This window comes from Trichechus manatus, unplaced genomic scaffold (assembly GCF_000243295.1).
Source record: "Trichechus manatus latirostris isolate Lorelei unplaced genomic scaffold, TriManLat1.0 scaffold00045, whole genome shotgun sequence".
NCBI lineage: Eukaryota > Metazoa > Chordata > Mammalia > Sirenia > Trichechidae > Trichechus > Trichechus manatus.
Window position 1 is genome coordinate 9,956,873 of NW_004443981.1, and position 14,978 is coordinate 9,971,850.

The 14,978-nt window shown below is 45.7% G+C and overlaps 1 protein-coding gene across 3 annotated transcripts; it reads left to right on the forward strand.

Moving 5' to 3' along the window:
* Positions 1-266: 266 nt before the first annotated feature.
* HSP90AA1 (heat shock protein 90 alpha family class A member 1) lies at positions 267-5,898 on the forward strand. Of its 3 annotated transcripts, XM_004376717.2 has the most exons (11): positions 267-399; positions 915-1,076; positions 1,175-1,541; positions 1,879-2,012; positions 2,340-2,660; positions 2,864-3,029; positions 3,191-3,381; positions 3,500-3,647; positions 3,877-4,145; positions 4,502-4,835; positions 5,127-5,898. In XM_004376717.2, exons 2-11 carry the CDS (start codon positions 915-917, stop codon positions 5,234-5,236), a joined length of 2,202 nt encoding a protein of 733 aa, XP_004376774.1. In that variant the 5' UTR covers positions 267-399; the 3' UTR covers positions 5,237-5,898. The 3 variants fall into 3 exon arrangements, with proteins under 3 accessions (XP_004376774.1, XP_023587546.1, XP_023587547.1); XM_023731778.1 differs by lacking the exon at positions 4,502-4,835; XM_023731779.1 differs by lacking the exon at positions 2,340-2,660.
* Positions 5,899-14,978: the final 9,080 nt, after the last annotated feature.

Here is a 14,978-nt window from a genome sequence, read left to right on the forward strand (position 1 = left end):
CACGCGAGAAGCCAACGGCACAGCCAAGAAGGGTGCGCAGCCCAGGGGTAGGCTTAGGGGCACACACGGGGGCCGGCCCGAGGGCGGGGCGGGGCCGCCCCAGGGGCGCCGAGACCTTCCCGAGCATTCCGGGCCGCGCAGGCGCACTAGGTCGGCGCGGCCGTCCGCCCGCGGAAGGTTCTGGGGAGGGGCGGGCCCGGCCAGTGCGCATGTGTGGGCGCGCGCGGCCCCGGCGGCGGTTGGGGAGGGTTCTTCCGGAAGGTTCGGGAGGCTTCTGGAAAAGGCGCCGCGCGCTGGGCGGGCCCGCCTCTATATAAGGGAGGCGCGGGGGCGGCGCGCCAGTTGCTTCTGCGTCCTGGTGCTGCTGCTTTGCGGAGTGTGTGCAGGCTTTTCGCCAAGGTGAAGGGGGCGTTTGGGGGGCACCTCAGGGGCCAGGCCGGGAGCCAGGCAGGCGGGCGCGGAGCAGGGGGCGTCCGGGCGAGTCCAGCTGTGGCCACCTCGGCCCACGTTTTTGGGGGTGGCCTGTGCGGCCTACCCGGACGGCCGGCTCTCTGAATGTTCTGGAGCTGCGGTGGGGAGGGGTCGCCGGAGGCGAGACTCTCGCCCCTGGGGTTGTTTGTCCGGCCGGCCCACGTCGCGGGGAGGCCGCCGCGGCGGGGGCGACATGGCGGCGCCCCCCCCCCCAGTCCGCCGAGAGAGGCGTCCGTGGACGGTACCGGCCTCCGTGAGCGCGCACACGGTCCTCGCGGTTACCCATTCGGAATGAGGTCATTCTTTGTCAGTCGGCCCCCTGCGCTCGGTCTCCCCGAATCTCGTTTAAATAAGGTTCCACAAATACGTGCCTGAGGGCTGGGATCTCGCAGCGCCGCTGTGCGCGTACTGCGGTGTTGAAGACTGCGCGCTGTCCTTTCCAGATGCCTGAGGAGACCCAGACCCAAGACCAGCCCATGGAGGAGGAGGAGGTGGAGACGTTTGCCTTCCAGGCCGAAATTGCCCAGTTGATGTCCTTGATCATCAATACTTTCTATTCGAACAAAGAGATTTTTCTGAGGGAGCTGATTTCAAATTCATCAGATGTAAGTCTCGTGTTAGGCCACCATTTGGTTTTCGTTTCAGTCTGAATGTCCACGCTTTGGGGACGGTGTGCTTGACGATACCGTGTTTTTTACAATAGGCGTTGGACAAGATCAGATACGAAAGCTTGACAGATCCCAGTAAGCTAGACTCTGGGAAGGAGCTGCATATTAATCTCATTCCAAACAAGCAAGATCGAACCCTCACGATTGTAGACACTGGAATTGGGATGACCAAGGCCGACTTGATCAATAATCTCGGTACCATCGCCAAGTCGGGGACCAAAGCGTTCATGGAAGCTTTGCAGGCTGGTGCAGACATCTCCATGATTGGCCAGTTTGGTGTGGGGTTTTACTCTGCGTATTTGGTTGCTGAGAAAGTGACTGTGATCACCAAACATAATGACGATGAGCAGTATGCATGGGAGTCTTCCGCAGGAGGGTCCTTCACAGTTAGGACGGACACAGGTAGGTACCTGCTAGGAGGGTTTCCTTCGGGGGAACTGCAGGCACTGGGCTTCCAGAGGATGCTGTGAAATTTGTAAACGCTGTTTGCCCCACGTGCTCAGGCGCCAGCTAGTGAGCACTTACCTAGTGTGTGGCTTTCTGGTTGGTTACGGCCAGGTGCTTAACTACTGTGGGAGTCTTATCCCTGATAATGGTGTTCTGCTTTGTAGACATAATTCGAAAAGGATGAGCTGTGGTCGTCCTTTTTAACTGACCTTGAGAGCTGAGTTTTTTTTTCTTTAAACCTTGATCGGGTTAAAAGGTTAAAATCAAGTTTCTTTTTGTTCTTCCCTTTCAGGAGAACCTATGGGTCGTGGAACAAAGGTGATCTTGCATCTGAAAGAAGACCAAACGGAGTACTTGGAGGAAAGGAGGATGAAGGAGATTGTGAAGAAGCACTCTCAGTTTATCGGCTACCCCATCACCCTCTTCGTGAGTTTCTCTAGAGCCGCAAAGTGAATGTCTTTGTGTAGCTAATTGAAATGACTGAAGTAAATTTTTAGTCTTTAATATTTGTTGATGAGGAGCAGGCCTTGTAATATTTACTAGATTGGTCTGAAGCCTTTTGGAAGCTTAGCAATAATGTCAATTTTGTGAAAGTACCTGGGGCTGTTGAGCAGTAGATCCCGGAAATATTGATGAAAAGCTCCTAGCCACGTTTAGTGTTTCTCAGCTTGGCTGACTAACTTGGGCTGTATTTTTCCTAGCCTGTTTAGTTTGTGAGTGCAGAGGTGAAGTGATTCCGTGTCTCTTTTTGAGGTGGAGAAAGAACGAGATAAAGAAGTGAGTGATGATGAGGCCGAAGAAAAGGAAGAGAAAGAGGAGGAAAAAGAAAAAGAAGAAAAGGAGTCTGATGAGAAGCCTGAAATCGAAGATGTTGGTTCTGATGAAGAGGAGGAAGAAAAGAAGGATGGTGACAAGAAGAAGAGAAAGAAGATCAAGGAAAAGTACATTGACCAAGAGGTGCTCAACAAAACGAAGCCCATTTGGACCAGAAATCCTGACGATATTACTAATGAAGAATACGGCGAATTCTATAAGAGCTTGACCAATGACTGGGAAGACCACCTGGCCGTGAAGGTGAGGGCTGAGTGTTTGAAAGCTAGCCTGCTTCTGTCAGGTCGGCTAAAATTGGAGGGTTAGGTACTGTGAGCTTTTTCCAAAGTGCTTTGTTTATGGAGCTGTCTGCGTTCAACTGGCAGGGTAATGAGCTTTGAGTGAAAGTCACTTGCGTTGTTTATTGGAACTTTTAGCGTGAGTTTTTGTTTTTGTTTCAATTACAGCATTTCTCAGTGGAAGGACAGCTAGAATTCAGAGCCCTTCTCTTTGTGCCAAGACGTGCTCCCTTTGATCTGTTTGAAAACAGAAAGAAGAAGAACAACATTAAGTTGTACGTACGCAGAGTTTTCATCATGGATAATTGTGAAGAGCTAATTCCTGAATACCTGAGTAAGTACGGTTGGATGTGAAGGGCGGTCACTGATGGAAAGAAATTCGCTCAAGTCCCAAGTTCTTAAACCTAATTGAAAAAAGTTCATGTTTTGCTTTCTTCTGCATTTATGTATTTCTCAGTTTTATCCTTGAGTGCATTTCGTCGTTTTTTTTTTTAGATTTTATTAGAGGTGTGGTGGACTCTGAGGATCTTCCTCTAAATATTTCCCGTGAGATGTTGCAACAAAGCAAAATCTTGAAAGTTATCAGGAAGAACTTGGTCAAAAAGTGCTTAGAACTCTTCACTGAACTGGCAGAAGATAAAGAAAACTACAAGAAGTTTTATGAGCAGTTCTCTAAAAACATTAAGGTTCGTAACCACGTTTGACCACTTATTACCTGTTTTCAAAGTAGCTTCCCATATTGTAAACATTTTTTTTTTTTAAAGAAAAATTTCTGTTAAAACTAATGCTAGTTTTCTTTTTCAGCTTGGAATACATGAAGATTCTCAAAATCGGAAGAAGCTTTCAGAGCTGTTAAGGTATTACACATCTGCTTCGGGTGATGAGATGGTGTCTCTCAAGGACTATTGTACCAGAATGAAGGAAAACCAGAAACACATCTATTACATCACTGGTAAGGGGACAGTAAATGTTAGCGTCCCATGACTGTTTTTGTAACCTCATGTGTACTGTGGGGTGTTTCCTCCGCACGTGGGACTACATATCAATTACCACAGTTGGTGTTGATCTGTGCAAGATGCTCTGTTTTCCTGAGCTAGCCCCTGCCTGTGTGGTTAAGCTGTGCTAAGTATCTGGCTGGGCTAGACAGTAAGAAACAAGTAATTGTATTCACATTATTCCAGGTGAAACCAAGGACCAAGTTGCTAACTCGGCCTTTGTGGAACGTCTCCGGAAGCATGGCTTAGAAGTGATCTATATGATCGAGCCCATCGATGAGTACTGTGTCCAACAGCTGAAGGAGTTTGAGGGGAAGACTTTAGTGTCAGTCACCAAAGAGGGCTTGGAACTTCCAGAAGATGAAGAAGAGAAAAAGAAACAAGAAGAGAAAAAAACAAAGTTTGAGAATCTCTGCAAGATCATGAAAGACATTTTGGAGAAAAAAGTTGAAAAGGTATGTGAATAAAGTGTCTGATTCTTGACACTTTTTCTGAGGTGTTTCTTCAAATTTAAGTCATACATAGCTATCTCCTTTTCCTTGTAAGTGTCTTTAATGTATACAAAAAGTCTGGCCTTGGGGTTCACTGATGAATTATAGGGCTTACAAACTCCAAAGACCTGAAAAGGGGAGGCTTGTTACAGGAAGAGGCTTTGGACACCTAAGTTTGTAGTAAAAATTGAAAACATTATTTTTGATCTGTTGATACTTTAGAAAGAGTTCTTCAGATTTCATTTCAGTTAAGCGGGTTAGTACTAAGAAGGGAAAATAATTTCTAGGCCTCCTCAGCACCAGCTGCTTTTGATGTATAGGTGGTGGTGTCAAACCGGTTGGTCACGTCCCCGTGCTGCATCGTCACAAGCACATACGGCTGGACGGCGAACATGGAAAGAATCATGAAGGCTCAAGCCCTGAGAGACAACTCGACCATGGGCTACATGGCAGCAAAGAAACATCTGGAGATCAACCCCGACCATTCCATCATTGAGACCTTACGGCAAAAGGCCGAGGCCGACAAGAATGATAAGTCTGTGAAGGATCTGGTCATCTTACTCTATGAAACCGCACTCCTGTCTTCTGGCTTCAGTCTAGAAGATCCCCAGACACATGCTAACAGGATCTACAGGATGATCAAACTTGGTCTGGGTAAGCCGTGCCCCGATAGTGTGGTGGTAAGCAAGGGACACTTGAGCTTTGCGTGTACAAAAAGGGTAATCTCAGCTACTTGGAACGAGGTGAGATTGTGTTGCCTAGCTGGGGAGAGCTAGTCTTCTTAGTCACTTGGTTTATGAGCAGGGCTAACAGAAAGGAAAGTAGATGGAGCTGTTCTATGCCTGCTGAGTCTTGAGAGAGTGGTGTGGGCGTCGATCGGCAGTTTTGGGCTAACTGGCTGGCTTTAAGAACTTGTCCTAATCTGAGGATCTTGTTTCCGAAAAGGTATTGATGAAGATGACCCTACTGCTGACGATAGCAGTGCTGCTGTCACTGAAGAAATGCCACCTCTGGAAGGGGATGATGACACGTCCCGCATGGAAGAGGTCGACTAAGCTCTGCCTGTACATGTGCTCAGTGCTTTATCTTCATTCCCTCTGTTAATATATTTTCAAGGATTTTTTTTTTCTTGATTTTTGTTAACATTTTAAAAAGCTGTGTGGCATGACAATAAGGGGAAGATAAGATTTCTTTCTACTTCTAAGTGTGATGCTGTGATACTTTAGGCACTAAAGCAGAGCTAGTAATGTTTTTCTGGTTTCACGTTGGCTTAACAACTTGAGGTGACATTGTAAGGCGTACGTAACCTAATGTTAACTCAGTGGTCTAAAGTGTTTAGCTGTTAAACAGATTCCTGGTAAGCCAAATTTTTGTCACTGAAGTGTTGAGATACACTTTGATGTTTAAAAGAAAAATCTTTGTTAAAAGTTTGAGTTTCACTTTCTAGGATGTTCTTTTCAAGCCTCCATCCCCCGTAGTTAAATTCTGCATGTACTAGGCCTCTAGAAGTTAGTACGCGACACTAAAGCAACTCAGTGGGACCTCAGTATCCATAGAGCTTGTTTCCAAAGAAGGATGTATTGATTCAGAGTAGCAAAATTCTGCGCCAGCTAGGCTGTTGTAAAGTAACCCTGCTGAGCTTGTGAGGGAAAGTGTAGTGCCCAGATTACCTGCTGAGTCAAAAGGTTGTAACAAATAAAGTTAAATTACAAAGAAATGGTGTGTGAAAATGTTTTTTGGAGGGGTTCTAGATAACACGGTGACCCCAAAATACGCAAGTGTTAGGTATGCTGTCATTTCCGCAGGCGATTCAAGGGTGTGTGGGCCCAATGGAAGGAGATTGTTGATGCAGTTCCACCCGGGGTGTACCAGCTAGATGCAGGTGGGGGGTGATGAGCATATTGTAGTCATAAAGGAGAAAGAAAACAGGCTAGAGAAAGACACATTCTCCATCCATACCTTCTGTTCTAAATACAGACGCCTTACTACATTGTTCTGAAGTTTCCAATTCCTCAAGTTACCAAGTTAATTCAAGCCATACCACCTGAAGTCGTCTCTGGTTCTTTATTCAGTCTCAGAGCCCGATGATGAGGTGCTTGCTAAGATCAGTGAGTTGGTAGATGAGGGAGGCCCTGGGTCTTCACTGGACCGCACAGCTGAACTAGGTAAGGTCTCTGCGTGGAAGGGGAGTAACAGCGAAGTCAAAGTCTTTTGGTCCTGAGGTTAGGCAATTCTAGGAAGGAAAATCGGTAGGTACAGCAGAGGACTTGGAAGGATCCTGAAGCAAAGACTGCATGTAAAAACATGGGGCTTTTCAGTAGATGACAGTGATGTAATGTGCAGCAGGGGGACCTGAGATTCTATCCAGTGAGACAAGTGAGAGCTGGAACCTGTCAGGACTGCCTTGTTTTCCCAGGTCTCGTGAGTTTTCCACCTTTGACAGTGTGGTCTTAACCACTTCTCTATGGCTTGTCTTAGTGGAAAATATTTTTCTTGCAGGTTTCCACGTTACCTAGGTTCCGCTTTTGCGGGTTTTACTGTGTTATACAGGTCGCAGTCCCTGGGGCTTAGTAAGTGCCATGTACTTGTTAAGTAGTAATTGCCCTTAATCCTTCAATCGTCTGAGGCAGGAGTTTATTCTTACATGATAAGCAAAAGGAATTAGACTGAGGTGCTGCTTATTGAAATGTGCTATCACCAAAGAGAGTTTGAGGTTTACAAGGTAGAATTAGGAATTGAGTGGCAGAAAGGCCAAGGGGTAGAATTTTTTTTTCTAGTGTCTAGTACTAGAATACTTAAGACTCGGTTCAAATCAAAAGCGACCGGCATTTGAGAAAATAATTTGAAGACCTTTTGCGTGAAGGATCTTCCTTCCTGGTTATTGGGCCTCCGAAACTCCTGCCCAGGACCCCCTGTGCTGGATGGAGACTTGGACCATGGAGAAGATGGATCTGGCTCAGCGGGTGGGAAGTTGAACTGTTGGACACACTGTTCCCACACATTCTTTGAGTCTTGTCTGTGCTTCCAGGTCCAGTTTTGCTTGAAGACCTTATCTAGTCCCATCCTGCCAAAGTAATGAATGGGAACGCGAAGATGTACATAGATTAGGAAAGATGAGTAAGACTATTTTCTGGTGACACAGTTGTCTCATGTGGGCAACCACTGAGGAATCTTCAAAGATGGTGCTAGAAGAAGTGAGTTTAGCAATCAGAATGAGATCAATGTGCTAAACTCAGTTGACCCTGTTAGCAACACCCTCAGATTTTAAAAAATTCCTTCACAGTAACCGACTTTTTTTTAAATTATTCACAACATACAAAGTAGGAATAAAATCTGCGATGCCTGTACACAGAAAACTGCAAAGCTTTGCTGAAAGACGCAGATAAACAGACTTAGTGCTGGAAGGCTCAGTATTACTGTGATGTGGAGTCTTTCTCAGAAGCAACGTGCTACCTGAAAGAGACCAGACGCAAAAGTCTACATACTGTATGATTTCATTTGTGTACATTTCTAGAAAAGGCAAAGCTGTAGCCACGAAGCAGACGAGTGGTTGCCTGGGGCCAGGAGTCGGACTCGGGGCTGGCTGCAAAGGGGCATGAGGGAAACTTGGGGGACAGTGGCAGTATTCTACAACTTGAGGGAATGGCTGCACAACTGTATTTATAAAATCCATACAGGTGCCTACCTAAAAATGGGTGAATTTTATGGTATATTATACCTCAAGCTGAAAAATAAAAATTTTTAAAAAGAGAAGGTTCAGAAGGCCATCTGTTGGAGTTCAAACACGACCTTGAGCAAGTGGCTGGACCCCCCAGGCCGCCTTAACCTCATTGTACCCCTGACCTTTAGGGGCTCTTCTGGCATTTTCTAGGTAGTGGTGTCGGGCAGGTAGCAAGTGCTGGAAAATGGAGCTTTATATTCAAGGGCTCATCTACTTGAGGGAGGTTCTTCCCTGTCCTAAACCCATTGCCTTCGAGTTGATTCCGACTCATAGTGACCCTATAGAACAGGGTGGAACTACCCCATAGAGTTTCCAAGGAGCACTTGGTGGATTTGAACTGCCGACTTTTCGGTTATCAGCCGTAGCTCTTAACCACTATGCCACCAGGGTTTCACTCCCTGTCCTATGGGCTTGTTTTACCAGGCCTACTTCTACCCCATAAATTATTTCCAAGTGTAATCTGTCATCCTGCAAATGCTATCCATCCTGCAAGCTCCAGCCTAGGCCTCACTCCCTCCAGGGAGTTTTCCTAGATTTCTTTTGCCCTCGCCATCTCGTGATCTAAGCCTTCAGTAACTCCCTGCCAGGCATACATTCACCTAGTCTTAATGAACACCTTCCACAAACCAGGCCAGTCCAGGGGCCACGTAGATGGTCAGGGCATCTTCTGGGAAGGCTGGCAGACCAAAGCTAAGCTAAGGCAACTGCCATAAAGCCACCAATGCCACCACTGAAAGGTAAGCACAGAGTTTGGGGGAGCTCAGGAAGGAGGTGAGTGCTGATACAAGCTGACCTGATTTCAGTAGAAAGAAGGTGGAGGGGGGGGTCTTAGATATCTAGTGCTGCTATAACAAATACCCCAAGGGGGTGGCTTTGACAAAAATTTATTTTCTCCCAGTTGAGGAGAAGTCCAAATTCAGGGCAACAGCTCCCGGGGAGAGCTTTCTCTGTTGGTTCTGGGAGAAGGTCCTTGTCATCAGTCTAGGAACTACTCAGTGCAGGGACCCCAGGTCCAAAGGACGAGCTCCACTCTCAGCACTTCTTTCTTGGTGGTATGAGGTCCCCTTGTCTCTCTGATCGCTTCTCTCTTTTACATCTCAGAAGAGATTGACTCAAAATACAAACTAATCCTGTAGATTGAGTCCTGCCTCATTAACATAACTGCCTCTAATCCTGCCTCATTAACATCATAGAGTTTAGGATTTACAACACCTAGGAAAATCACATCACAGAATGGTGGACAATCAACAGTATACTGGGAATCATGGCCTAGCCAAATTGACACACATTTTTAGGGGACACAATTCAATCCATAATGGCGCTTACCCAGATAGAGGAGGCCCGCAAGGACACTTGTGTTTGGTCTTAGGAAGGGACACGGAGCTGTCTGCTTGGCAACGCAGGGGCAAGGGAGGTAAAGCAGGAACAGCTAGCTCTCTCCTTAACCATGGGACCTTGAACATCAGCCCTGGACTTGCCTGGGTTCAGAAATGCCCTTAATAGCAGTAACTCGCATTTGGTAAATCAATTCCATGTCTCGGTCCATATAGTTGTTCATGTTAATGCCTGGTGGCCCCTTACTCCATCCCAGCCCATCCTAGCTCATTTCTCAGATGAGAAAAAACAAGAGCCACGGGGCAAAGCCACACCTCTGTTTGGTTCCCTGTCCCCCGCGCTTCCTGTCTCCTGGGGTCCCAGGACCGGGAGGAGTTTCCTGGGCTCAGCTCCGCCTCCAGAGGAGGGGTTACCAAGAGCCAACATGACCTGTTGTGAGGTTTAAGAGCAAGGGGTTTTACCTGCTTGGTTCACCTATGTGGTCCAAATACTTAAAACCGAGCCTTACACCTGTGCACATGGCAGACAACCCAGTGTTTGCTGAACAAATAAACGAGCTTAAGCGCTTCACGGTTTACAAATGCTTTCACTTTCAGTATCTGTCTTAGTTCCCTAGTGCCGCTGTAACAGAAATATCAGAAGTGGGTGGCTTTAAAGAACAGAAACTTATTTTCTCACTGTTCAGGAGGCTGTGAGTCCAAATTCAGGGCGCCAGCTCTAGGGGAAGGTTCTTGTCTCAGCTTCCGTCGCTCCGAAGTTCCTCAGTTCCTTGGTGATCTTCACGTGACACCCATCTTTCCCGGTGTGTGTTTGCTTGTCTCTGTGTCTAGGCTGCTCCTTATAACTCAGAAGTGATCAGGTTTAGGACACACTCCACACCGATATGACCTCATTAACATAACAAAGAAAACTATTTCCAGACGGGATCATGTCCACCGGTGGAATTAGGAGGACTCCAATATATAGTTTGGGGGAACTCAGTTCAATGCATAACAGCATCTAATTATTTCTTTTATTTTTTTAATGTCCTATTTTGGAACATTTTCAAACATATTCAAAGTAGAGGGAGACATAACAAGCATTGACAAGATGGAGAAATTGGAATCCGCATACACTGTTGGTGGGAAGGTAAAATGGTGCAGCCACTGCGGAAAACAGCCTGGCGGACTCAGAAGCTTAAACAGAGTTAACATATGACCCGGCAATTTCATTCCTAAGGTACATATCCAAGAGAAAGAAAAACATGTCCATGCAAAAATTTGTACCCTCTACCATTCGTAGTAGCATTATTCATAATTAGACAAAATACGAAAACAACACAAATGTCCGTCAACAATGAGTGGATGAAGACAATGTGGTATACACATACACAGAAAGCAGGCTGGTGGTTGCCTAACGCTGAGGTCGGGGACACAAAATGAGAAGTCACTGCTAATGTACGCAGGGCTTCCTTTAGGGACGATGAAAATGTTCTAAAACCGATCGTGGCGACAGTTGTGTAACTCTGAATATACTAAAAACCATTAAAGCGTACTTGTGAATGGTGAATTGTATGGAATGCCAATTATACCCTAAAAATGCTGTTACTATTTTTTTAAGTAGAGGCAATTATTTTATGAACCACGACATACCCATCAACTAACTTCAACAATTATTGTTACAAAAACTCATTTGTTTGGAATCTTATGAGGAAGGTGTCTGTCTTAGGCTGGGTTCTCTAGAGAAGCAAAACCAGTGAAGCATGTGTATACACACACACACACACACACACACACAGATTTATCTCAAGGAAATGGCTCACACTGTTGTAGAGCCTGGCAAGTCCCAAGTCCATGGGTCAGGTGTCAGGCTGGAGGCTGCTCCTGACTCACGTAGCTGCAGGGGCTGAAAAATGCCAATATCAGCAGGCAATACAGCAGGCCGTTGGCTCAAGTCCCAAGAACCATAGGTCAGATGATGACAAGCTGGATGCAGGATCTGGAGAAAGCAAGTGAGCTTTGTCAGAATGTCCACATATATATTGGATGCAGGCCACACCCCTGAGGAAACTCCCCTTACTACTGATTGGCTGATCACATCAAATCACATCATGGAGGATGATTACATCATTACATAACTGCCAAAGCACTGAGAATCATAGCCCAGCCAAGCTGACACATAATCTTAACCATCACAGTGTCATTATTAATCTCTTTTTTGTAGATGAGGAAACTGAGGCTCAGAGTAGTCCCACAGCAAGCAAGAGGTATAGCCAGGAACAGATCATATCTCCTACTACCCACTTCTTAAAAGGATTCTTTATGGTCCCTGGCTTTCCTCCCCTCCACCCTTGCACCTCTAAACCCCCACCCCCATACCAGTTACCTCATTCAAAGCATGTGATTGGCTGAGGCTACATCAGGTGGCCATGTACCAGCTGCAAGGGAGGCTGGGTAAACAAGTTTCTTGCCTTTTCATCTATACAGAGAGACTAAGAAGCCCAGGTAGTGCAATGGTTAAGTGCTCAGCTGCTAATCAAAAGATTGGCAATTCAAACCCACCCAGCGGTTCTGCAGGAGAACAACCCGGCTAACTGTGCCCGTAAAGATTATCCTATGGAGCAATTCTACTCTGTCACGTGGGGTCGAGATGAGTCGAAAATCAACTCGACGGCACCCAAAGACAACAGCAGGGAGAAAGTGGCTCACCTCCCACCTGGCCTCAGGAGGTGAGTGAGTCTCCAGAACATAGGTGGGGGAATTCAATGCAGAGCATCTCAAAAGGACAAACCCCTCTCTCCAGGGCTTGACACCTGTGCTCCTCCATCAGCAGTGGTCTTCATGCCCCGTCTCCATCAGGATAAATCTTGCCCTTGTCTGGCACCAGCTTCCACGTGGTTTTGCTCAGGAAGACCCTGTTGACACAACATCAGCCCCTGCACACACTCCTTGCACCCTTTACCTTTCGTAGCATGTATGACAACCAGAACAATGTGCTGGTTAGGTAAAAGCTGTCTTCCTGCCTCTCTTCTTCCAGGTGGATCTAGCCCATTCACTGCCAGCTCGTGGCAGCACTGGAGACATATTCCTGGAATGAATGAATAACTGGTAAATACAACCAATATTTTTCCCCTTCCTGTGAGGATGGCAATGTATTGAAATAATTTTACATAATGAGGAAGTTTTTGTTTTCTTTTCAAAGCCTTCAAGACCTGTTCAGGCCTTAGAAAGTGTGATTATGGATGATTCTTCTGTAGAAAGGAACATTGCTTCACCTCCCTGGGAAGAACATTTCAGGAAGCAGTGTTTTTAGTGAGTCATGGTGTATTAATAGCACCCTCAAAATCGGAACAAAGACTCAATGATGTTCTTGCAGAGCCAAGAAGCTGAGCAGTTGCCTGCCAAGTATATCTGTCTGCCTGGAACATACATAATCTTCTTCTGAAAGCACTTTAAGGCCTCAACACTTGACCAACAAAAGTTCTGGAGTTTGAAATGTGGTCCACAAAGAAGCACCATTGTTGTTTTATAATTCCAGGCTAAAACACCAAAACTCACAAATCAGGGTGAAAAAAATAATTCACCTATCCATTTTTTAAATATTTGAATGGATGAAACCAATAAAACATTTAACATTTGAATAGCATTCATTGTGGATGTGGACTAAATTAAGCTATTTTTAAACTTCCCCTTTTAATAAAACCAAGTCGCACCATCTCTAAGCAGTCCCCAAGTCCTATGGATTCTGCTGGCCCAATCTACTTCCTTAGCCTGAAAGGTCAACAGACATCGGAGATGCCCAACCCCCCTGGTGATCACAAAAGGGCAAACACGCATGCGGAGATACATCTTACACCTATCAGAACGGCAGATATGTAAAATTCTGTGTATGAGCTGCTTAGGGCTGCTCTAACAAAGTACTACAAGGTGGATGGCTTTAAACAACAGCAATGTATTGTCTCATGGTTCTGGAGGCTAGAAGTCCAAATTAATGTGTTGGCTGGGTGGTGCTCCTTCCTAAGTCTCTAGGGGAAGACTCTTTCTTGTCTCTCCTGGCTTCTGGTAGTCCCAGGCGTTCAGGAGCAGGTAAATGCATCTTTACGTGACCATCTTCCCTCTGTCTGTCTGTCTGTCTGTGTCTCTTCTCTTTTATATGGACATCACCCATATTGGATTAGGACCCAGTCTGCTCCAGTATGACCTCATCTTAACCGATAACATCTTCAAAGACCCTATTTCCAAAGAAGGTCACACTTACAGGTACTGGGAGTTAGGACTTCAGAATTTAGGGAGACACAATTCAACCCACAACAGTCTGACAGCACCAAATGTTGCCTGTTGTTGTGTGCTGTCGAGTTGATTCCAACCCATATCGACCCTATAGGACAGAGTAGAACTGCCCCATACGGTTTCCTAGGCCGTAATCTTTATGGGAATAGATTGCCAGGTTTTTTCTTCTGCGGAGCAGCTGGTGGTTTCAAACAACCAGTCCTTCAGTTAGCAGCCAAGCATTTAACCATTGTGCCACCAGGCCTCCTTAAATGTTGGCTAGGGTGTGCAAAATGAGAACTCTCACGCAGCCTTGGTGAGCATGTGAAGTGATAGCAATTACTTTGGAGAGCAGGTTAGCACATCTAGTAAGGTGAAGAACTTGCTTTGAACTCCTACTTCCTGGTATGTACTAAAGAAAGTTTTGACTACATGTACAAGGAGAAAGGTACAAGAATGTTCTTTGGGATATTGCAGTATGGAAAAATTAAAAATAGCCTAAATGTCCAGAAACAGGAGAATAGATAATAATACATCCTGGTAAGCGCAATTAACAGGAAATACTGCGGATAGAGGGACGCGCTAAACAACACCGTGAGGAAGCAGCCTGACAAACTCCTAGAAGATTCTGCAAGATATTCGGTTTGGTCTCTCCCACAAATTAGCTCATTTTAAAAGCAAAACCAAAAACTGTTCCAGATGAAGGAGGCTTAAAAGATACAATAAATTGTAGCCCAAAGACCCGTTGGCACTGGGAGGCAATTGGGCATGAAGTTGTGACCATCAATTTTCTGAGTCAACTTGGCTAGGCTACGTTTTCCAGTGGTTTGGCCAACACTAGTCTAGTTATTGTTGTGGAGTAGTTAAATGTGATTAAATCAGTTGGTCCTGGGTAGAGCAGAGTACCTTCCATAATGTAATCTAATGTAATGTAAGTACCTCACAGCTAATGCAACATGATGCAATCACTTTCCATAGTGCAAACTAATGTAAGTAAAACCAAAAAAAACAAACTTGTTCCCATTGAATCAATTCAGACTCACGGCAACCCTATGTGCTATAGGGTAGAACTGCTCCATAGGCTTTTCTTGGCTGTAATCTTTATGGAAGAAGTCCCCGTGTGGCACAAATGGTTAAATGCTTGACTACTAGCCAGAAGGTTGGCAGTTCGAACTCACCCAGAGGCACACCTTAAGACGAGCCTGGCGGTCTGCTTCTGAAAGCCTTGAAAACCCCATGGAGCACTTCTACTCTGCACACATGGGGTCACCATGAGTCAGAATTGATTCAACAGCAGCTAACGACAATAAAAACAATCTTTATGGAAGCAGATTGTCAGGCCTTTCTCCCGCAGCACCACTGGGTGGACTCAAATCACCAATTTTTAAGTTAGTAGTCAATCGCAAGCCATTTGCACCACCCAGGGACCTTACACGTAAGTACCTCACATCTAATATGATATAATGTAATTACCTTCCATAATGCAATCTAATG

Bases quoted from the DNA above. Each gene is read 5' to 3' on its own strand.
- HSP90AA1 (XM_004376717.2), top strand. From the start codon at position 915: ATGCCTGAGGAGACCCAGACCCAAGACCAGCCCATGGAGGAGGAGGAG. The intron at 3,648-3,876 runs GTAAGGGGACAG...ACATTATTCCAG, and splicing joins ACACATCTATTACATCACTG to GTGAAACCAAGGACCAAGTT. The intron at 4,836-5,126 runs GTAAGCCGTGCC...GTTTCCGAAAAG, and splicing joins GATGATCAAACTTGGTCTGG to GTATTGATGAAGATGACCCT.